The 20,677-nt window shown below is 45.9% G+C and overlaps 10 protein-coding genes across 10 annotated transcripts; 7 read left to right on the plus strand and 3 right to left on the minus strand.

The window, feature by feature from the left end:
* Positions 1-1,282: 1,282 nt before the first annotated feature.
* Positions 1,283-3,612, plus strand: N7520_000055 (M3 family metallopeptidase; the record flags this gene model as incomplete). The annotated part of the gene is made up of 5 exons (XM_057133990.1): positions 1,283-2,557; positions 2,610-2,748; positions 2,799-3,099; positions 3,159-3,359; positions 3,405-3,612. The coding sequence occupies 5 exons, from the start codon at positions 1,283-1,285 to the stop codon at positions 3,610-3,612; spliced, it is 2,124 nt and encodes a 707-aa protein (XP_056999926.1).
* A 2,733-nt stretch (positions 3,613-6,345) lies between these two features.
* N7520_000056 (GNAT family N-acetyltransferase) lies at positions 6,346-7,099 on the plus strand (the record flags this gene model as incomplete). The annotated part of the gene is made up of 2 exons (XM_057133991.1): positions 6,346-6,775; positions 6,843-7,099. The coding sequence occupies 2 exons, from the start codon at positions 6,346-6,348 to the stop codon at positions 7,097-7,099; spliced, it is 687 nt and encodes a 228-aa protein (XP_056999927.1).
* Positions 7,100-7,232: 133 nt separating this feature from the next.
* Positions 7,233-7,703, minus strand: N7520_000057 (uncharacterized protein; the record flags this gene model as incomplete). The annotated part of the gene is made up of 3 exons (XM_057133992.1): positions 7,233-7,348; positions 7,417-7,593; positions 7,661-7,703. 3 exons carry the CDS (start codon positions 7,701-7,703, stop codon positions 7,233-7,235), a joined length of 336 nt encoding a protein of 111 aa, XP_056999928.1.
* A 2-nt stretch (positions 7,704-7,705) lies between these two features.
* N7520_000058 (amidase) lies at positions 7,706-9,095 on the minus strand (the record flags this gene model as incomplete). Its single annotated transcript, XM_057133993.1, has 5 exons — positions 7,706-8,017; positions 8,115-8,266; positions 8,344-8,418; positions 8,455-8,755; positions 8,823-9,095. The coding sequence occupies 5 exons, from the start codon at positions 9,093-9,095 to the stop codon at positions 7,706-7,708; spliced, it is 1,113 nt and encodes a 370-aa protein (XP_056999929.1).
* Positions 9,096-11,569: 2,474 nt separating this feature from the next.
* N7520_000059 (uncharacterized protein) lies at positions 11,570-11,755 on the plus strand (the record flags this gene model as incomplete). Its single annotated transcript, XM_057133994.1, has 1 exon — positions 11,570-11,755. The coding sequence occupies one exon, from the start codon at positions 11,570-11,572 to the stop codon at positions 11,753-11,755; it is 186 nt and encodes a 61-aa protein (XP_056999930.1).
* Positions 11,756-11,812: 57 nt separating this feature from the next.
* N7520_000060 (allantoate permease) lies at positions 11,813-12,278 on the plus strand (the record flags this gene model as incomplete). The annotated part of the gene is made up of 2 exons (XM_057133995.1): positions 11,813-12,142; positions 12,198-12,278. The coding sequence occupies 2 exons, from the start codon at positions 11,813-11,815 to the stop codon at positions 12,276-12,278; spliced, it is 411 nt and encodes a 136-aa protein (XP_056999931.1).
* Positions 12,279-12,419: 141 nt separating this feature from the next.
* N7520_000061 (MFS general substrate transporter) lies at positions 12,420-12,785 on the plus strand (the record flags this gene model as incomplete). Its single annotated transcript, XM_057133996.1, has 2 exons — positions 12,420-12,605; positions 12,657-12,785. 2 exons carry the CDS (start codon positions 12,420-12,422, stop codon positions 12,783-12,785), a joined length of 315 nt encoding a protein of 104 aa, XP_056999932.1.
* An 807-nt stretch (positions 12,786-13,592) lies between these two features.
* On the minus strand, positions 13,593-15,236 carry N7520_000062 (uncharacterized protein; the record flags this gene model as incomplete). Its single annotated transcript, XM_057133997.1, has 1 exon — positions 13,593-15,236. One exon carries the CDS (start codon positions 15,234-15,236, stop codon positions 13,593-13,595), a length of 1,644 nt encoding a protein of 547 aa, XP_056999933.1.
* Positions 15,237-17,480: 2,244 nt separating this feature from the next.
* N7520_000063 (DSD1 family PLP-dependent enzyme) lies at positions 17,481-18,584 on the plus strand (the record flags this gene model as incomplete). Its single annotated transcript, XM_057133998.1, has 1 exon — positions 17,481-18,584. The coding sequence occupies one exon, from the start codon at positions 17,481-17,483 to the stop codon at positions 18,582-18,584; it is 1,104 nt and encodes a 367-aa protein (XP_056999934.1).
* A 576-nt stretch (positions 18,585-19,160) lies between these two features.
* Positions 19,161-20,645, plus strand: N7520_000064 (C2HC5-type zinc finger protein; the record flags this gene model as incomplete). The annotated part of the gene is made up of 1 exon (XM_057133999.1): positions 19,161-20,645. The coding sequence occupies one exon, from the start codon at positions 19,161-19,163 to the stop codon at positions 20,643-20,645; it is 1,485 nt and encodes a 494-aa protein (XP_056999935.1).
* Positions 20,646-20,677: the final 32 nt, after the last annotated feature.

The raw sequence follows: 20,677 nt of genomic DNA on the forward strand, positions 1-20,677 counted from the left end.
GGGAAGAACGGGATTATTTCATGCCTTAATTACCAGGTGTCGATGAGTTGATGGTACATGTTAACTCGCTAAAATCGTTCCAACGACCATAGCTAATGACAACATCAATTTATATCCCAAACAATACTACCGGAACTTACTCAATGTTTGAAATAACATGGAAGTGGTTCGATCCCATATCAAAAACAGGTGCCACAGGCAGCACTGTAGCAGTGATTCTTGGAATTGACAACCGGCTGGCTGTATTTTCCTGTCCTCGAATCCCTTGATCATGAGGACGTGGATCCCATTAGGATCAGGCCAACTGTTTGTAGGGGTCGCTAAGGTATCTCCGTGGCATTTCTCATAACAAGGATCCGGGAATCGTGACGAGGGGTACGTGATTCGAAGATATACATGAGGGAGTGAGATCTGACAATACTCGTGCAAAGGATGAAGCATGCACTACTGGAACTGGACACTAACCAACGTGTCATAAGATGATCATTCGTTGATTTAACAACGAGAACTTGCTGAGTACTAAGCACTATTGGTAAATGTGACCGTGTGACTACCTCTACTGACCTGACTCATGTTGGACTGTGCACTCAAAAAATGATGGCAAGTCATCATCTTGATGAATTGATTGGACTGACTCGGAGATTCAACCTCAATATTTACGTGCGCAACAGGTCAGCCTGATAGTTTTGATATTCTGAAACACTGCTTTCCGGGATTTGGTTGCAAAGGAACCTCATCCGCAAGGACAAGAAGAAAGACCTCGAATTCAATCATCTCGAAAGTATCGTTTGCCAAGAATAACTCATCCTCAATGACATCGGAACTACCATTAGCGGGCAAATTGCAGCAACTGATCTTGCTCGGAAATGTGAAGGGTTGGGTGAACATAGAGTGAGAGAAAGATTCCCATCAACATAAATGCTCGTCTTCGTATGATAATTCAAAAAGATTGCTAGTTTGCATATTTTTAGCAAGAAAATTGTATAACCGATTAGCCTTGACAAGATCTGATTCAATGTTGGCCAGGTAGAGAACTGCGAGATAGGGAGAGGAGCATGACTTGCGTCCATTCCATTTGCACTGTTCGGCAATGCGATCTTTCTTTTCGTAAGAAGGAGGGAAACCTTGGGCATTTGCCTGCAAGTGTGATCAGATTAGTAATAAATCAAAAGGAAGAAAGACAGAGAAACAGGTCACGACAGGGGTCCTTACCCCGCTTCCTTCCTAAGAGTGCTCTCAGCCCAATGTTTCTTCTCATCTTCAACCCACCAAGTAGAGGAACATGTCACTGCCACAGCCCCTTCCACGTGTTCCAAGCACGGACGAAATTGTTCCAATCATGCAACGTATAATAGAAAAGCAAAATTCCATCCGGAACCTTATCCTCCAAACTACCACCCCAGATACTGCAACATTCAGCAACGTTATGCTTCCTTTGGCTCAAGTGGAGAATGAAGTTCAAGGCGAGCACGGCATGATTGAAATGCTCCAGTATGGATCTCCATCTCTCACAACTCAAGGCGCATTCGACGAGGCCCGGAAGATGTACCTGGAAGCATCGGGACTGTGGACTGCCGATGTATCTTTCTTTAAACTTCTCCAGGCGGCGAAGGAAGAGCCAGGATTTGATTCATTGGACAAAGAGTCGCAACACTTGCTGGAAAAAGAGCTGTTGTGCTATAAGCATGCTGGACACGGTATCTTGAGTGATACGCAGTTAGAGGGGTACCGAACAGTGAGAGTGGAAATTGAGGGTCTAAAAAGGGCATTTCAGCAAAACCTGGCTCGAGAGGCTGGAGGCGTTAATTTCACCGTCGAGGAGCTAGATGGGGTGCCACGTGAGGAGTTAGCAAAATGGAAAGAGGAGATTCCAGGGGCAGGAGTTTTCTTTATTCCATTTGTCAACGGAGGAACTCGAGCTGTGCTGACATATGCTCGTTGTCCGGAGACTCGAAGGAGAATGTTTCTCGCAAACAATCGGAAGCTGAAGGAGAACCAACCGCTATTTGAAGAAATAATCAAGCTTCGTTCTCAACAAGCGCGATTACTGAACTATTCGACGCATGCGGACTTCAGGATCGAGACACGGATGGCAAAGTCTGTGGAATGGGTGAAGGAATTCCTGAATGACTTACAGATGTCACTTGTTCGTTATGGTCGCGAGGAGATTGCAGTGTTGCAAGATCGACGAATGAAGGATTTGCGAACGAGTGAGCACTATATACACAGACTGGAAAAGGGATTTCCTCCATGGGACGAACAGTACTACAAGCGTCTCGTGCAAGAAGAGTTTGAAGTTGACCAGCACAAGGTCTCCGAGTTTTTTCCCTTGGAGCAAACTGCAATTGGCATGCTGGGGATTTTCACCTCTTTGCTTGGACTTCGATTTGATCCTATCCCGACAGATATCTTGACTGGGGATCTCATCTGGCATGATACCGTGCAAGGCTTCTCTGTGTGGGATATGAGCGATAATGGGTTCATCGGATACCTCTACTTTGACTTGTTGTGGAGGGAGAATAAGTATCGTGGCAATCAATGCGTCAATATCCAATGTGTATTTTTTCCTTCAATCCTTCATCTCCTTCACTTCTAATTAAAGGATACAGGGCTATCAGCGGCCGGATGGAACACGGCAATTCCCGTCGACTATTCTCATGTGCTCATTTCCAACTCAAACCGCGACTAGTTGTGCATTGCTCAAACATCATCAAGTTGTCACTCTTTTTCACGGCAAGTCAATAGTCCGTTCAATCGACTTATTTTCATGCAAAACATCTAACAAGGCATCAACATAGAGTTGGGTCATGGGATCCATGATCTCCTAGCAAGGACCAATTACACACATTTCCATGGATACAGATTACCCCCGGACTTTGGTGAGATGCCAAGCACCCTACTTGAGAATTGGTGTTGGATGGAAGATGTTCTCCACCAACTCAGCTGCCATTACACCACCCTTGATGCAAACTATCTCAAGGGATGGCGAGAGCAACACCCTGGCGAGCCGGACCCACCAAAGAAACCCCCGCATGGCTTGATCGAGAATCTCGTGAAACATCGATATTCTCACAAGGGGCTTTACTATTTACACCAACTGTATGTGCACCTTTATCACCATATCAACCATGCGCTCGAGGACTGATGATGCGGCTTAGGTCAGTTTCGATATTTGATTTACAGATTCACTCTGTAAAGACCGATGAGGATATTGCCAACCTCAATATCCAGACTCTGTGGTATGATCTCCGTGAGGAGATAGAAGGGATGGATTTTTCGGATTGCAGAGATGGGTTTGAGTTTGCGTCATTCAGTCATCTCACAGCTGGTTATGATGTGTGCTACTATGCTTACTCATGGTATGTCAGTCCCCTGATGGCACCAAGCACTACTGACAGAACAAGTTGCAACGCCATGGCCCAGGATGTGTTTCTCTCTAAATTTGCGGATGACCCACATAATAAAGCCAACTGGGAAAAGTATCGACGTGGTATTTTGGAGTATGGTGGAAGCCAGAAGGATCTATTGGGGATGTTAGAGGCTTTCCTCGGGCGTCCGGTAAACATGAATGCGCTTGGCGAAAGGTTATCACGGGCGAAGAATCAGATTTAGAGCAAGCCCCTGACAAACGAAATCCGACTAAAGACAGGAAAAAAGGGAGATTGTGAGGACATCTGTGGTTCCTTAAATTGCAGCCGACTGCCTACCCAATTAGATATTTCCAGTACTGCTACTTGAGATGCCGTAGGTAGACTTTTCTAATCCTCAAGATTATCTTCCGTCGGTATCCTGCAAAGGATCTCCTTGAATGTTCGCATGAGTCATATGAAGTTGTATAGAGGCTCGATGTATGTAATCTTCAAATATGATCCAGCTCAGTCTGTATCTTTTCTGGCTCGCGGTCGCCCAAAGAGAATTATCGAGGATAAACAGCTTTGATACTGCTCAAAAGTTCATCGATTGCTTTCCAGAATGCTGAAAAAATCTCAGAAGAATCAATTGCACGTTTAGGAAGTGATCTCCTAAAGTTTGCACATTTACTAGCGCGAAAAATTCGTTGTCTGTTACAATGTATGACAAATATTGCAATAGAACGAATTATAACAGAGTCCGAGCCATTTTCATAACAGTAAGTTATAGTACCGATACCAGTGTAAGATAAAAAGAGTAAATTCCAAAATCTAGTACTACTATCAGTGTACATTATAAGTCATTAGAGTTATTAGTAATAATTAACAAAAAAATTCAGAGCTCAAATCATACATAAGTGTATTTAAATTCAAAAAGAGGAATTGCAATTTGCAAGTTGAAAGAATTGATTTCACGATGATATATATCATGTTCATCATAGGGATCAAGGTAGAGACGATACGTATTCAAGATCAAGGCTTGGTCATTATGCCACAGAGAATCATGATAGATTGCTGGCGCTTGTGACTTAAAGGCTCGTGGTAGAGATTGAGATTCAAATCTGAGAAGTATTCTCATCATTCAAGATGGATATTGAAAAGGCTTGGATTCTTCTTGAGACCGAGAGTAGAGACCGAGGTTGATGTTCACCGTTGAAAATCAAAATTGCATAATTTTGGATTGAGGACTGAAATTCAGGATCTCGGCATATAATGGCTTTGGTTCTGAGATTTATGATTTTCATTGGAGTTGATACTGATCTGAAGGTTGGTATGTGAGATTGATGATGAATTTGACAGTTCCGATTGAAATTGGGGAGTGCGATTGAGCCTGATGTTTGTGATTTTTCATCTGGGAGTTGGAGATCAATAGAAGCATCGATGAAAGTCAAAAGCCACAGTTGCAATCCTAGTCAAAGCTGGTTGAGGCAATTCTAAGCCTTGTCCTGACCGCATGATCTTCTTCAAAAAAGCGCCATCTGTTCAAAATATGGTGTGGGCTGGAAGTCGGAGCCGGTCATTTTGGCAGCACGAACCCGGATTTTTCCTGACCGAGTACTTGAGCTAAGTGAGGAACTCGCAGACCCGCTCAGTGTATATGTCCAAAAATCAATCAACAACGAGGCCAAAGGTTGGAGAGAGACGCGCAAAGGTTGATTTGAGGGGGATGTCGATTGCAATGACCACGATGAAGGTGTGAGCGATGGTAAGGATTTTAGATTTTAAACTATATTGAATGATCAGTATGAAAGACATCCGGAATAATGATGTACAGTAGAGATTGTTTGTTTTCGAAAGGGAATTGTTGAGAGACCCGAAGTGGATAAAAGATCCATGTAAGAGATGCAAAAGCCGATCCCAATGATGGAAGACGGAATTGAGAATTTATAAAATTGAAAATAGAAGAAACTTGAAACTTGGAGAGATGGAATATAGGATGGAGAGCAAATGTTGTAACCGGGAGAATCCGGGAAACATTAAAGTCAAAGTCAAATTTGATGTTGCTATCCTGACCCCATTCTAACTGAACTTTGTCTTGACCTGCAAATCATTTTCGGCGGCATGATACCTGTTCAGAGAGTTGATTTAAACAAACTTGATTTCAATGATGAGTTTTGTGGCTGTTTTGTCCAATGCAAAGAGAAATGGATTGCACGTGTGAGGAAGATAGAGTGGCTTATCAAGCGACGTGAAGTGAATTGGGCAGATCATCTGACACAATTGGCAAATTCAGGACAGCTATTGAGAGCTCATAAGGGATGGAACTTGTGGAAAAAATATCTTGAAGCTCATCGGACAAAGGTAACAAGGTGGTTGATCAGCGTGATGAGCAATTAATTAGTCAAGGAGGCTAATATTGATGGAATGAGAGAACAAGTGTTTGCATTGATGAAAGTGAAGCTCAAGGTTAGAGCTGATGTTCAATGAGCTAAAGGATGTATCCTGAAGTTGGAACTTGAATGGGTGATGATGAAGGGAAAAGAATGGGAGGAGAATGTTCACCACCTACCACATGAACAACCAATCACGAAGCTCACGAGGTCGCCTTCAAGACCCTTGAATATTTACTGGTGCTTTTTTTTGATCTGCGTGTTTGTGTTTCTTGGAATTACGGTATCATCTCGTCACAGTTGATGTCCGAGAGTAGTCTCGCTCAAGGCCGGGGGTTGTCATCCTCAACTCCGTTCACCCCCAAACTTTCCCCAAATGCATCACTTCTATTCTTGAATCAAATCCTCCTACTACTTGAGAGTTTCTGAGGGAGACAAAGAAAATTGGGATGCTCTGATCTACATATTCAAGTTTCACTGCTCCGTGAGTCATCGTTATGATACCGCCTTGCGTCACAGAATCGACGAATGACTCATTCAGTATACAAATTCAAATCATGTTTTGCTGAACTAGATTTTCATCTTCACGGCACTTACAATCGAAAATGGCACCAGGTCCATCTGTGCCTTTCGAAATAAAGTACGCTGATGCATCTGAAATGAGTGCACTTGTGAATATTCATATTCGCTCTTTTTCCTGTTCTAATTATATGCGCAGCACATATAAGGGATGCGATCCGTTGTCAGTTCACAAATTCAAAACAGTCTCTTCCCTCAAATATTTCGCCAAATCCGAGTGCCATACTCTAGCGGGTATCAACTCTGAAGCCGATGATATCATCGCATATAGCCGCTGGAATATACCAGCTACTTATGGGTTCGACAGAGCTGTGAATACAAGTCTGAGCGACTATGAGCAAGCCCAAATACAGAATATGTGGGCATATGCCCCAAAGTTGAACAAGGGCACCTACACACTTTACGAGGAAACGATAAAGCATTGTAGGAACTTGCATCTTAGGGAAACGGATATTGGTTCGTGAGCCACTTTGACACTCTACTTGGAAAATTCGACGATATTGACTGCTAAAAATACTGCTAGTCCTTGAAATGCTGTGCGTCCTACCAGAGTACCAAGGAACTGGAATAGGAAGTGCATTTCTCAAATGGGGTATTGAGAAAGCAGACGTCAGTAACGCCCGGATATATCTTGAAGCTACGATGGAAGGAGTGCCAGCGTATTTGAAACACGGGTGGGAGATCGTCGAAGAGATTGAGCTGGATTACACGGAACGTGGTGGCGAGGGACGTCAGAAGTTCGCATTGATGATTAGAGAACCCCAGGAAACCGGGTTTTGAAATAAGCCTCCCTTCTCCTTGTGTATGTAACGGTCCAAACAACAAATACATCTCCAAGATTGGCCCCCAGCAGAACAAATTTCGAAACATGCACATGTGGCAATTGAGGATTTCTGCCCACATAGAATGAGGCTTAGCCTCTAAGAGCGCGAGAGACAACGTCGGTCATCATCAGTACCTTCTCCTCTTCGAAACGGCGGCCAATTATCTGGAAGCTCACGGGAGCACCGTGGGCCAGCTCTGGGTTGTCTAGGTTCAAAGGTTAGTCAATCAGCCAATTGTGATGAATGAGCACTCATGTCACGCGATGCACTTACATTGACCCTGCACCATCTTATCATTGGGATCCAGAAGCTCGAAGTCGACATACGGCTTGTCAAAGTTCTTGTCGACATAATAGAATGAAGTGGCAGGATAGTCAAGGACATTGGCGAGTAGAGTGCAGGAGTATTTGATACCACCATACTCAGGAATGCTGTATGGCGTGGTAGGAACTGTTGTGATGAGAATTAGTATTTGTATCCCTGAACGGAGGAGCGACAGAAATCTCACTTAAAATACCATCCTGGCCTTCAATTAAGTTCAACTGCTGGAACCACTTCATTCTCAAGTTATCCCGCAACACATGAAGCTTGTGAAGTTCAAAGATGGTTTTGGAGGTGCCCTCCAGAGGAATGTGAGATCAGGTGGTACAGGCTGTCCGGTATTCCCTAGGGCTGTTTTAACCCAGTTGCCAGCATCTGCAAGAAACAGGCCAAATGAAAAATCGACCGCCTCCTTCATCTCTTCCGTGGTCATTGGAAATTCGACGATGTCATGACCCGCAGCCTTCAGTGTTGCCACTGCCCCCTCCAAAGCCCTTGCACGGGTGGCTGAGGGGTCGCGATCCCATCCTTTGAGATCACCGCCAGTTTGAGACTAGCCTTTGGCTCAATGTGGCGCCACTCGATCGGGACGCAGTCAAGATGATACTTCCATGGAGCCCGGTCGGCAAAAATTTGCTGAACAGGATTACATCCTCTAGCGTCTTCGCCATAGGCCCTGGAACTGCTCTAATACTGTCCTGGCCGGGTGTGACAGTGCTGGTCGCAGAGATGGACCACCGTGTGGTGGATGGACGAAGAGTATAGATACCACCGCATGCAGCAGGAACACGGCAAGGGCCACCTGTAGGACATAGAAGACTGATCAGAGGATTTTTAATTGTTTGGTAAATATAGTTCTAGTGTCTGACGGGAACATACCCATGTCGGTTCCAACTACTAGGCAACTACCACCAAAGGAGATAAGTGCTCCTTCACCACCAGACGAACCACCAGCTGATCAAAGTCGATTCATAGGGTTGAGGGTTTCACCAAACACAGCATTGTATGTCTCTGGTCGTTTCATGCCGGGTGGGACGTTGGTCTTCACATACAAGACTTCTCCAGCGTCAACCAGGAGTTGAATATTCGGGCTGTGAGATTCAGCAGACTGGTTGGCCCGAGAAGTGAAGCCCTGAGTGGAATCCTTTTCTTTGATGTTGAAGTTATCTTTGATGGAAATTGGCAGTCCATGCAGAGGTCCTTTAGGCTTTCCGGTTGCCTTCAAGTGTTCGTCCAAGGCTTTGGCCATTACCAATGCCTCGCCAAACAGCACCTCGGTCAATGGATTGATCTATCGTTTCTATAGTCATTAGTAATGCACATGAAAGGATGCATCTTCTTGGGTGAAATAAGCCTACCAATTGATGAGCTGCAGCTGCGCTTTTGCAAAAGGCTTTAGTAACTCCCTTCGAGGAGAGGGATCCTTGAGCTAAACGGGGGAGAAGTTCAGAGGCCGTAGATTTGAGGATCTCAATTTGCGAATCGGAGAACCATCCTGATTCGGCGATGAAGTTTGACACATCAAGTTGTTCGGCGGAAGGAAGAAGCGTCGGAAGAACCCACTCGGCAGGAATGGCAGCAGTAATGCTGGCTCGCTTGGAAGCAACGATATCTTCCCATGTTGTCGCCATCTTTGCGTTGAGCTCTCGGATCGCACTGCGGGTGTTTGATGAAATGAAAGATTTTTACTGATGTCTGACATATGTCGAAAAAGAGGAGCTTTTATAGAATTATCAAAAAGAGATCCACAGTTCATGAATGGCCGAGAGGGTCTATTGCAAAGCATAATCCGGCATACTAGACTTCCGCTAATCCCGGAGACATTTATGCTATCTATGACCATCCTTATGAATCCCTTGGTGATAAATGGCAAATATTGGTACTATTAGGGGCATAATGCCCAACCATCCAATTACTTCAGAGAGGAGGCCGGTCCCATGAGGTTCAACCCCGCATAACTCCACCTGCATCCCAATTATGCATAGGAAAGCTACAGAGGCAATAAAATTATCCACCTTTACTGAACATTTAGATTCGACAAGTCCCGTGGAGACCTCAGTGAGAAAATCAATAGAGCAATTGGTATGATCCTTTCAAAGAGCACAAGGTACCCTTCCATCTTCCGAGGATAGTGGCGCGGTGAAAATCTTGAATTGATCTATGTGTTATGATATGCAACACAATCAAAGATGATAGATTTCCGCGGAAAGCTCTCCTATCTGGGCCTTTGATGTGATGGTTGGTTCATATACATACAATTGGGTCTCAAAAGCATTACGCTAATGTGCAGATGTGGAGATGAGACGCATATGCCTACTCTAACCTTGTCATTCTTGAATGTAGATGGTACAAGGGATTCACTTCGCTGCAATCTACTCGAATGCAAGGGCAAAACTAGAAATGAAGGCTGAAGTAGTTGTTATTCGTGAGTGTCATCCACGCTACTGGCACTTGGGATGAAAGTACCAATCATCTTCTCGGCGCTATTGTTAAGAAAGACATAAGAAAACCAGCGTTAATTCAGCATCTCACGGCCATTGGTTCAATAACCAATTAGAAGTGGGTAGCAGAAAGTCATTGAACGCGGTGAATCATCAAAATTTCAACCCTGCAAAGTGGCGCCATGATAGAAAGGAATCCGAGTGAGGAGAAAGATTTTGGAAAATAAATTTTCTTCCCCGGTAAAAGATAACGAACAGACTCGAAAGCCCACCTCAATGCCGATGGGTATTTTTGTCCAAGGCGGCTGAAATTTCAACGGATGAGGATTTGGCGGACGGAACTCGTTAGGGGCCAGGTAAATGCATCAAGACTCCACGAGCAGTCTGTCGCCACCCAACCAGAAGTGATCAATGAGGAGTTTTGAAATGCGCTGAATCGTCCAAATAATAATCTCGCAAAAGGTGTACAAAATGGCTCCGGTAAGAAATGCAAATAGACGACAAATGGGAAATGTGGCATCCTTATCTTTTCTTGTGTCATCTTTTTCCCGCAAAGGATAACGAAGTATGGTGATGCACCAATACAAGGACTGCGATTAAGCTTCCAATCCCTGAATTCAAACCACAAGCAAATGGAAGCGAGAGCTCGCCTCAATGCCAATGCACTTTCGAACTTTCAACGGCGAATCTAGAATTTTCCGCGGGAAATAAAAGGTTTAATCGGTAGGGAAATCAAGTTTACAGATGGCTAGAGCCTAGAGGATTTCTTATCAGGTGGTTTATGATACACTCTTTAGACTACCTCGCGTAAATTACCAGGATGTGTGTGTGTGTGTGTGTTGATAGGAACATCCAAACATGTTCGATGACTCGGTGGGATTAAGCTCTGCAATCTGACACGACAGTCTACTCCAGTTGCCAAGACAAGACTGATGGATGCATATGTAGGATGAATAGGGCTGCATGGTATAAATTGTCCCTGTAACCTGTATAACAAGATAATTCAATCTTCAAAAAGGCCATATAATCTTGGTTCCAGAAACTGAGCTTTTACTGGTTCTTTATCACAAGTTGTTCATTCAGTATATTCGTTATGGGGAACACCACACAAGACAAACCTTGTTACGATGAGAAGATACCATATACCACAGATGAGAGATCTCCATCTGCCAGCGATGGAGAGTTCACAGAGTTTCGACCGTCTCCTGAAGCCTAACGCCGACTGTTGAGAAAATATGATCTTTTGTGAGTATAGATTGACTTCATTCTAGGAAAGTCGCCAAAGGAGGAGGACTTGGTCTTTTACGTAGCATGGTTCCAAATATGGGGTCTGTTACATGTTGCAGTATATGGATAAATTGGCGCTCAGCCAAGCCATTTTTTTGAATCTCCGAGCAGATCTTGTCAGTATCTTTCTATGTTCCTGAGACTTTATTTACCTACCCAGCTAGTTCTTCCTAGGGCTTAGTGGGTCAACAATACACTTGGTGTTCTGCGATCTTCTACTTTGGACATCTGGCCTGGAGTTGGCCCTCGTCTTACCTGATCGTACGCCTCCTCCTTGGAAATTATCTTGCTGTATCAGTGTATGTTCCTTGAACCTTGATGATATGTGATCTTCGTTGATCAAACCCATATGAAGATTCTTGTGGGGTGTAATTGTGATGTGCCATGCAGCCTGCCACAACTTTGGAGGACTCATAGCCGTCCGTTTCTTTTTGGGAGTTGGCGAGGCAGCTGTCGCGCCTGGCTTTGGACTCATTGTCGGCATGTTCTATAAGAAAGAGGAGCAACCCTACCGGTCAGTGATGCAAGCAACGGCGGATATTAGTCCCAAAGCCATGGACTAACAATCCTTCCTCTATATAGCCCAAGGCGCATGGTTCATCGGTAATTGTATCGCCAATATGATAGGGGGTCTGGTTGCGTCTGGAATTGGACATTCGTCCTCTTCCCTAGAATCATGGTGTTTACTCTTCCTTGTTTTGGGCGCAGTCACCTCTGGCTATGCTATTTTCCTTTTCTTTTTACTACCTCATTCACCTGCAACAGCCTCTTTCCTCACGCCAGAGGAGCGAATAATCGCCGCCCAACGAATAAACATCCGCAACAATGCCGATACCGAGTCAGCTCAATTCCAATGGAGTCGGATCTGGGATGCAGCAGGAGACTTGCAAGCATGGCTTTTGGCGTTCTATACATTCTATGTGAACCTCTACAATGGTGGCATTAGTAGTGTGAGTGGACAACTGGCTGTTTCAACGTTTGAAAGTTCAGGCTAACAAGGAACAGTTTGGGGCAATCATTATTGCAGGCTTCGGCTACTCGAATCTGAAGTCCCTGCTGATTCAAATGCCAATGGGCGCTGGGTAATTATTCTTCCTAGCAGTTACAGCGACCATCTCAACATACGTCTCATCCGCTTGGATTCCCGCTATGATGCTAAACGTCATCATATCTATCATCAGTACAGTCATGATTTATATACTTCATGACAGCCAAAGAATCGCCAAGATGGTTGGATTGTGCTTTGTCTCAGCCATTTCAGTTAACACTCCCTTGATCTTGGCTGTTGTTAACTCAAATTTTGCTGGTTTCACCAAGATAAGTACCATTTCTGTCGCAGTGTTTGCCGCGTACTGCGTGGGTAATATTGCTGGACCTCAATTCTTTCTGGCATCACAGGAGCCTACTTATGATGTAAGCTTAATTTTGCACATATTGTCCGTCTGTCTACTAAAATCAAATCAGACCAGTATTCGAGCATCATTTTGTGGATTGGCATTAGGCATTCTCTTCCTAGCTTTACTAGCTGCGCATTACATGTGGCAGAACAAACGACGGGACACTGAACAGGGCCAGGCTACCGAGGGTAATTAAGCACAAGATCAGGCGGCGAACTCAGAAGTTCCCCTGACAGATTGACAGATCCCCGGTTTTCGTTACCTCTTGTGAGTTGGTTAACCGGGTTCTTTTTAAGGGCTTTAGGTGACTCTTATCCGGAGACTTCTTGCCTTTCACGTCTAGAGAACCTTAGAACATATCTCTCGATCGCTCTTCCCTGGTCATTTAACAGTTTGATTCATAATATGAAAGAGATGTCTCTCGAAACCCAGCAGCAAGATTATATGTAGTAAATGGAGTTCTCTCACTTTCCTCCATTCAGAGTTCTTGGCTACTTCATCGCTTTTCCGCATATAAATTGGTGAAGATGCTGGGGCTGCACCCAACTTCAAAGGGTATGTCTTTTTAGGAGTAATGGCTGACTTCCAATTTCAGAAGATTAACGTATAAAAGATCCTCGTATACTGCGTAGACAGTGCTTTGTTTCTTTCTACGTCTTTGATTTTTTTATTCGTGTTTTGAAATTACCAAATGAACCTTTGTATCTTGCTTCGAATATTCATTTTATTGAATCAATCGAATAACATTTCGAGTTATTATAAAGAGATTATTCAAGAAATGAATGGGTATATGACAAAGGAAATGGGAACAGATCAGATAGGAAGGACTGGAACAGCCAGAAGGTCAACAAAATAATGTACAATACCCCAGTGAATAGAAAATCAGTGGATAAAAAATGAAAAACAAATCTGAAAGAAGGAATATGGAAAAAGATGAAAATGAAAATGAAAAGGGAAAATGAAGGTTCTTGCACCAGATGGAATGTCAATGAATCCTGCGGGATCACGCAGTGCGAGAACGATAGTTTTTCTTGGGTGTCTCCTTGGGCTTTTTGGTCTTCTCGATATTCTTGCTCTTCTTAGTCGTTTCGGTCTCTTTGGTTTTTTCGGACTTCTCAGCCATCTCGTCCAACCGGGCTGTCAGCATCTCTATCTCGTCTCTTAGCACATCCATCTCGTTCTTTTTCTTTTTGGGAGCGGTGTCCGCCAACTCCGGGTCTACAAGCTCCCTTTGGCGCTTGTTGGTGCTTCTGGAGTGATCGACAGCGGCAGTGGCAGCGGAGTCACCATCAGAATCACTATCATTATCGGAATCAGCATCGCCATCAGAATCCACCTCCTTGTTATCTTTGCTTGCATCGCGCTCTTCCTCGGCGCAGAATTCGTCAGATGAGTCACTCGAGTCGGAGTCGTTCGCGTCTTTCTCTTCAGAAGATTCAATATTGATGATCTCGAACGGTGATGCTGTCCGGGAGCGCCGAAGAGAGATGGGTATTCGAATGGGTGGCGTTGGAGGTGGGGATAAAAAAACTCCTGCCTGGGTCGTTCTTTGATCCGAATCTTCTGCCGTGGAGTCAATGGTCGCCAGCCACTTCTTGACGTGCCCACGATAAAGTTTCTGATTCAACGGAATGAGGCCGAGCTTCTCCCAAGCCTTTTTCTCATCAGAAACATGCTCGCCAGAGCTGGCTTTTTCCGAAATGAACTTCGCATAAGTCGGGTCCTCCAGATGAACAGTCCCATTTGGCCTTCCTCTCAAAGAGTTGTCCACATGTCTGCTATACTCCTGGTCAATGGAGGAAAGAAGTCCATGGCTGAGATCGTTGAATATTCCGCGGCTGCCACGAGGTAGTCCGTAACAGAAGATGTTGGACATCCTGCACATAATGAAGAACTCTGCGTTGACGGGCACCTCATCTGCATCGAAGAGCAGGAGCCTCGGGGGACCCAGCGCCTTCCTGGGTTTTCTGCCTTTCGGGGGCTGGATGTCTACTTCAAAGGCCATTTTGACCCAGTCGAACATGTCGGAATAAGTGATCCATCCATCCTCGTTGGTGGCAAATTTGGATTTCCCCTGATCATGACCGCTCTTCTCCGTGAACGTCAAAAACGGGGCTAAGGGCTTTTCACCATAACGAAAACAATAGAGAGCCGAGGACACCTGTTTGTTGCTGTTCTGCATTTGCTTTTTTGATAAACGGGGCGTGGCCAATGTCTTCGATTGTGCATCGACGATTGTAAAATGACCGTAATTGCGCAAAAGATACACATTCTCTGGCTTGACATTGATTCTCCTCATGAAATTGCGCAGTCTCCACCACCACTTCATGAAATATACCCGTTCATCTTTGATAGCTGTTGGAGCTCGGTTTTTGGCTCTGCGAACCTTGGTTTCCTTTATCGCGGCGTCAAGTTCTTTGAGGAATTTGGGATGTCTTCTCGCCATGCGATCGCCCCACTGGGGATGTAGCGAGATGGGCTTCTTCCCATAAACCCTCGAGTTCACTGCATGCGCAACATCGGTCACGAAGTTCCTGGTCGTGATCGCGACCCCTTGCCTCACGCAAACTGTCGCCCAATTAACTGTCTCTATTTCTTGCACCTCGCCAAGTTTGAGCTTTGATGAATTCCTTGCAGCTTGGGGCATGGTGCTCTTGATTGGCTTTTCCAGACCGTGTGAGGAGTTTGACCAGGCGAAGGTTCAGGCAAGCGTATATCGACGTGGGAACGAATAAGATGCAGACAAGGATCTATCAATAGACAGTTAGCATTGATAAACATTGAGAATCGTGAATAATATCATGCATACCTTCTCTCAATAAGTTCAATTTCACAGAGCAATGTATGAGCGAAAATTATTGGTAATGAACTGGATGAAAATCGTGCATGTAGGATATTTCTAGCAAAAGAACGTCATGGCCGGGGTAACGATGAATCAAAGTGTGAATAAATGAGGTCCAGGGAGGGATGATAACGACAGAGCAAGGAGGAAGCAAAGATGAGATGAATATCCAAGTAGCGGAGGGTGCTTGGGGAAAAAGATAGAAGCAGACTGGGAGAATTGTCGCCCTATTTAATTTCGGGTTTGACCCCTTTTCGCACCCTAGCTCGCGATGGAGCCATTGCATCCATATACGATACCTCTTGGTTCTTTTCGGAGAATACCTTGTGGGGCCGTACATAGAATGTCTTGCAGATACGCGACGCGACGCGACGTGAACTCGTTCGCCACCAGACCCACCATTCTTGCAACACGGCCTCGGAGGTACAGTATGACTTTGGAAGCTACATATGTGTTAGACATTTATGTATATCCGTCGGCTCAGGTCATGGCTGGCAGACCGCGAGTTTAGGTGTTGTCAGATTCTGGACGAGTTGGGGATGCTATAGCTTTTGTGTAACAAGAGGGGGGGAAATTCCATGGTGGGGACTGAAAACACTAGCTCTGCTTCAGTTTTCTTTGCAAATACCCGTCGTTACAACTTCAGGTGTGTAATAGTTCCTGGTATCATTGGATGACTATCTACGTCTTGCAAAACTACATCTCATTGTCTTCTGCCCAGATTCTCATGATTTGGAACCTTGGACTGTCTCATTACTTCAGATATTCTTTCAAGTAAGCGTCGATCACTGAAAGTTTTGGAAAATTGCATGTCTAGGCCCCACTGTAGGTCCGGAGTAGCTTGCAATTTGTGAGACGGCACAGACTCGCACGTTTATTGGTTACAGCTGTGACCTGTCTAGCTCTAGATCGAAAACTACTCAATAGCATATTTTTCATGGATCTGTACTTGGTAGCGCTTCCGGTCTTCCGCAAGTTCACCTTAAGTCTGAAGTATCTTTTCAATCTTGAAGATATAGAAAGCTGTTTCAGTATTTGTAATACCCAAATCTTCAGCTACCTGTACTTTAAAGGCAGAAGTATCTACGAAACAAGTCACTGTCCCATCAGTTGAACATGGAGAATGGAAAAAGGTTAAAAGGTAAAAAGTTCCCCCAAGTAGCCAGATTCTTCCCCACTTTCTCGGTAGGTGCAATATGATTGGCTCATTTGGATGTCAGCGGGATGTTCCGTATGACAACGTGGTTCATCCACACGTGACACACCTCTGCATTGGACATCTTGCAGTAAATCATGGCTCTTTTCACGGCAAAGTCCTTTGAACTTCCAATCAGGAGACTATCTGCAGGTGAAGAAGGAAAATAAAGAGCGCTCAACGCATTTTCCTTTCACTGAAAAATTGGAATTCACGCTTAGGGTTTCATTATCTCCAAGGTTTCGATAATCATTAGAGCGGTAAAGGACGGCAAATTTAGATTCCTCTTCCAGTTCCACTGACTTCCACTAAGGTGTAATAGGTAACTCCAGCTTTCACCACCCACAGCAGTTTCGACCTCAAATTCAGCATACTCAGAAAACGAAATCACGAACTTTTCAGTCTGATAGAGAGGCCCATGCTAACATTTGAACCCAACACTATTACGATTTGTAACCCCCACGCTGCGTCCGCCCCTTCAAACTCCCCGCACTTCCCTCTCGCACTGCTCTTTGAACCCCCAGCGCGTTTCACCGACCCTAAAACAAGCCTGACCTTCGTTCCCTTTTCTTTCCTCCGCCATGCCGGTTTCAATTTCAACATTCAACGGGAGTGTTCTTATGGAGTGAGCAGAATGGGCGCGTCTTGGTATTCCCTGTCGGCCTGATCGATCTCTTCAAGCGCTCAGGCCCCCATACCCCGCCCAGCCCTGATGATCCCACGCAGCAAGGGATGAAAGGGATAAAAAGGGGATTATATAGTAGCAGCAAATTCTTTCCCTCTAGTCTGGACGAATTCTATCCCTATTCTTTTGTGCTCATTCTTCTCTACCTCGCCAACCGCATTGGACGACCATGTATTCTCCCAAAGTCGGCGATCACATCGATAGCCTTGATACGCCTTCAATGGTCGTTGACCTTGATCTCTGTGAGGCTAATATCAAGAAGCTGATGGACAAGCTCCTGCCAACAGGATTGGACATTCGCCCACATCTCAAGACGACAAAAAGCGCCATTCTGGCGAGCAAATTGGCCAAGGCCGGAGCAAAGGGGGGTTGTGTCGCAAAAGTGAGCGAGGCGGAGGTTATAGCGGCGGCTGGATTCGATGACCTCCTCATTACTTGCGAGATCATCGGTCCCGCGAAGGTGAAAAGGCTGGTGGAGCTGTATCGCAAGCACCGGGGTATTCGAATCGTGGTGGATAGTGAAGTTGGCGCAACCGCCATCAATGAGGCTCTTGCAGCCTCGGGCATTGACGACCCAATTACCGTTCTGATTGACCTTGATGTTGGCCTCCATCGCACGGGTGTCAAACCGGGAGATTCAGCCATGGCTCTCGCACAACACATTGCCGGGCTGAAGTACCTGAATTTGATTGGGGTCCAAGGCTACGAGGGACATCTGCAGCATTTGCATGACAGGGAGGACCGCAGGAGTCAGTGTCTACAATCCATGGAAATCCTTACCGGTACGGCGAATTCGTTACGCGAGGCAGGTTTCAATATGATGGTTGTTACCACCGGAGGAACAGGCACGGCAGAATTTTGCGCAACGGTTCCTGGCGTCACAGAGCTTCAGCCTGGATCTTTCATCTTCATGGATACTGATTATCGAAATGCTGTGGGCACATTCTACTCCAACAGCCTCACTCTTTTGTCTACCGTTTTGAGCAAGCAAGGCCCCCAGACTGTCACGATTGACACGGGACTGAAGTCCCTAACGACCGATAGTGGTCTAGCCGAGTGCAAGGACTCAAGATACAAATATGGTGTTCTGGGTGATGAGCATGGTTCACTTAGCTGGGATGATACTGCGCCGGCCCTGGCTGTTGGTGATCGGGTGGAAATGATCCCCAGTCACATTGATCCTACAGTCAACCTGCATGACTTCTATTATGCCCACCGCAGAGGTGTCATTGAGGAAATCTGGCCCGTGGACTCACGAGGAAAGGTTCAATGATGGACAATAGCGCTCACTTTTTTACCTACTTTACTAAAGATGACGCAGCTCCCTCTTCACCAAGCCTTTTCGCGTTGCGCTCTAAACGACTGCTGCCTTTCAGCCTCAATGTACCGATAGTCGATTGTTATCATTATCTTGCTTCTTCATAGAATTGATATAGAAAGTAGATTACATGAATGGAGTAACATCTAAAGTCGTACACCAGAAGATTTGAGTGATAGTAGCGATTGTATCTATTTGCCTCGGTGGGTCAAGCAAGCTTCTGTGGAAGCCTGAGGCCAAGAGGAACTACCAAACAGAGCAAACAAAGCGGTGGGAAGCAGCAAGATAACAGCTTCCAGTCGACCTTTCAACAATTCCAGCTCGCAAACAATTCGAAGAGAGACCAAGTTCGGTGGGCTTAATTGGGAGGCTTTATCACATTTATCCCTCCCAAAGAGACCTCGAGATTCATGCGCGCACTGTACCTGCACCTGTTCCTCCGCGCCTCTGAACTCCGCACAATTCCACACGGTCCCACTTGCTAAGTGGTCTCCCCGCATCCGCCTTGCCAACATTTTTTCTTTAACAACCATGGCGAATCTCGCAGCTTGGGCTCTCCCTCGGCTTAGCCAGCTCCTCCCACTGGATGAGGAGTCTTTAAAACAGATCCTTGACTACTCAGCTGGTCTTCCCAAAGATGCCTGCGCCGATCATCTCAAGAATCTTCTCGGCGATTCCCCCGCAGCTCTAGAATTCATCACCTCATTCAATGCACGCCGCGATACACCAACGGCGACCTCTACCCACGACATGCCGTCCGCAAATAACACTCGTTCCAGGGGAAGAAGCAAGAAGGAAAAGAAGCCGCTGCACAGCGCTGGTCCGCCACGCCGCCCAGACAACTACGGCAATGTGGGAGGAGCCTACATGAAGGCGGAGAAGGTGGAAGACTACATGTCTGCCAGAAAACCCCCCTTGCCGGTATCGACATCTGATTTCTCTGCGTCTGGTCCATCTGCATCATCGCGCAATCAGTCACCGAAGCCTATCTCCTCCAAACCTCCCCCGTCAGCCTCGGGCCCGATGCTGTCAGATATGCTGCCGAACGTGCGCGCAAAAACAAGCAAACCAACACGACAATCTGGCAACATCAGACCTACCAAGGGCGATTCTCTCACAACCAACAATATATCTGATCTGACGGCCGCTATCGCTGCCCTAGAGGTATCAACCAACCCCAATTTGAGCACCGAGAGACGAAAATGTACCTGCTACGCGTCAATCCATCCATTATTTGATCCGGCTCCTAACTGTCTGAATTGTGGCAAAATCATTTGTGCACTGGAGGGTTTACAACCATGCTCCTTTTGCGGCACCCCGCTTCTATCCGCAGAAGAAGTACAAAGCATGATCCGAGAACTTCGGAATGAGCGCGGCCAGGAGAAGATGCGTGCTCACAATGAAGGTGTTCATCACGAAGGGGGGCCACGACCAGTCTCTGGGTCAGGATCGGCATCTCCTAGCAAACTCGACGCTGCCAGGGCACACCGCGACAAGCTGCTGAACTTTCAAGCACAGAATGCCCAGCGGACCAAAGTTGTTGATGAGGCAGCCGACTTTGAAACCCCTAACACCGCTGCGACGTTGTGGATGAGCCCGGCACAGCGAGCTCTCGCGCTGAAAAAGCAGCAGCGCATCCAGCGTGAGCTGGAAGAAAAAGCCAGGCCGGAGTGGGAGAAGAAAAAGACCGTGATGAGCCTTGATATTACGGGCGGAAAGGTTCGACGAGTATATCAATCTGCGGCCGTGGAGTTGACGCCAGAGCCCAATGAGCAGGACATGATAGATCCTGATGCAGAAGAACCATCCGAACCTTCTTCTCGGCATGCATTCAGTAAGAACCCGCTTCTTGCTGCTGGCGGGTTAATGCGGCCTGTTTGGCGCGCTCCGGATGGCAAGCCAACTGAGAAAATGGAAAGAACAGAGCTGAAACAAACATGGCGACGTGTGCAGGATGACAACGATGACAATGAATCATGGATATTGGACGGGGGGCTCCATGGACATGGTACATGATCATATTGGAACAAGACTACGCATATACTCAA

Source organism: Penicillium odoratum (genome assembly GCF_028828045.1).
Source record: "Penicillium odoratum strain IBT 22623 chromosome Unknown utg000001l_segment0_segment0, whole genome shotgun sequence".
Taxonomy (NCBI): Eukaryota; Fungi; Ascomycota; class Eurotiomycetes; order Eurotiales; family Aspergillaceae; genus Penicillium; species Penicillium odoratum.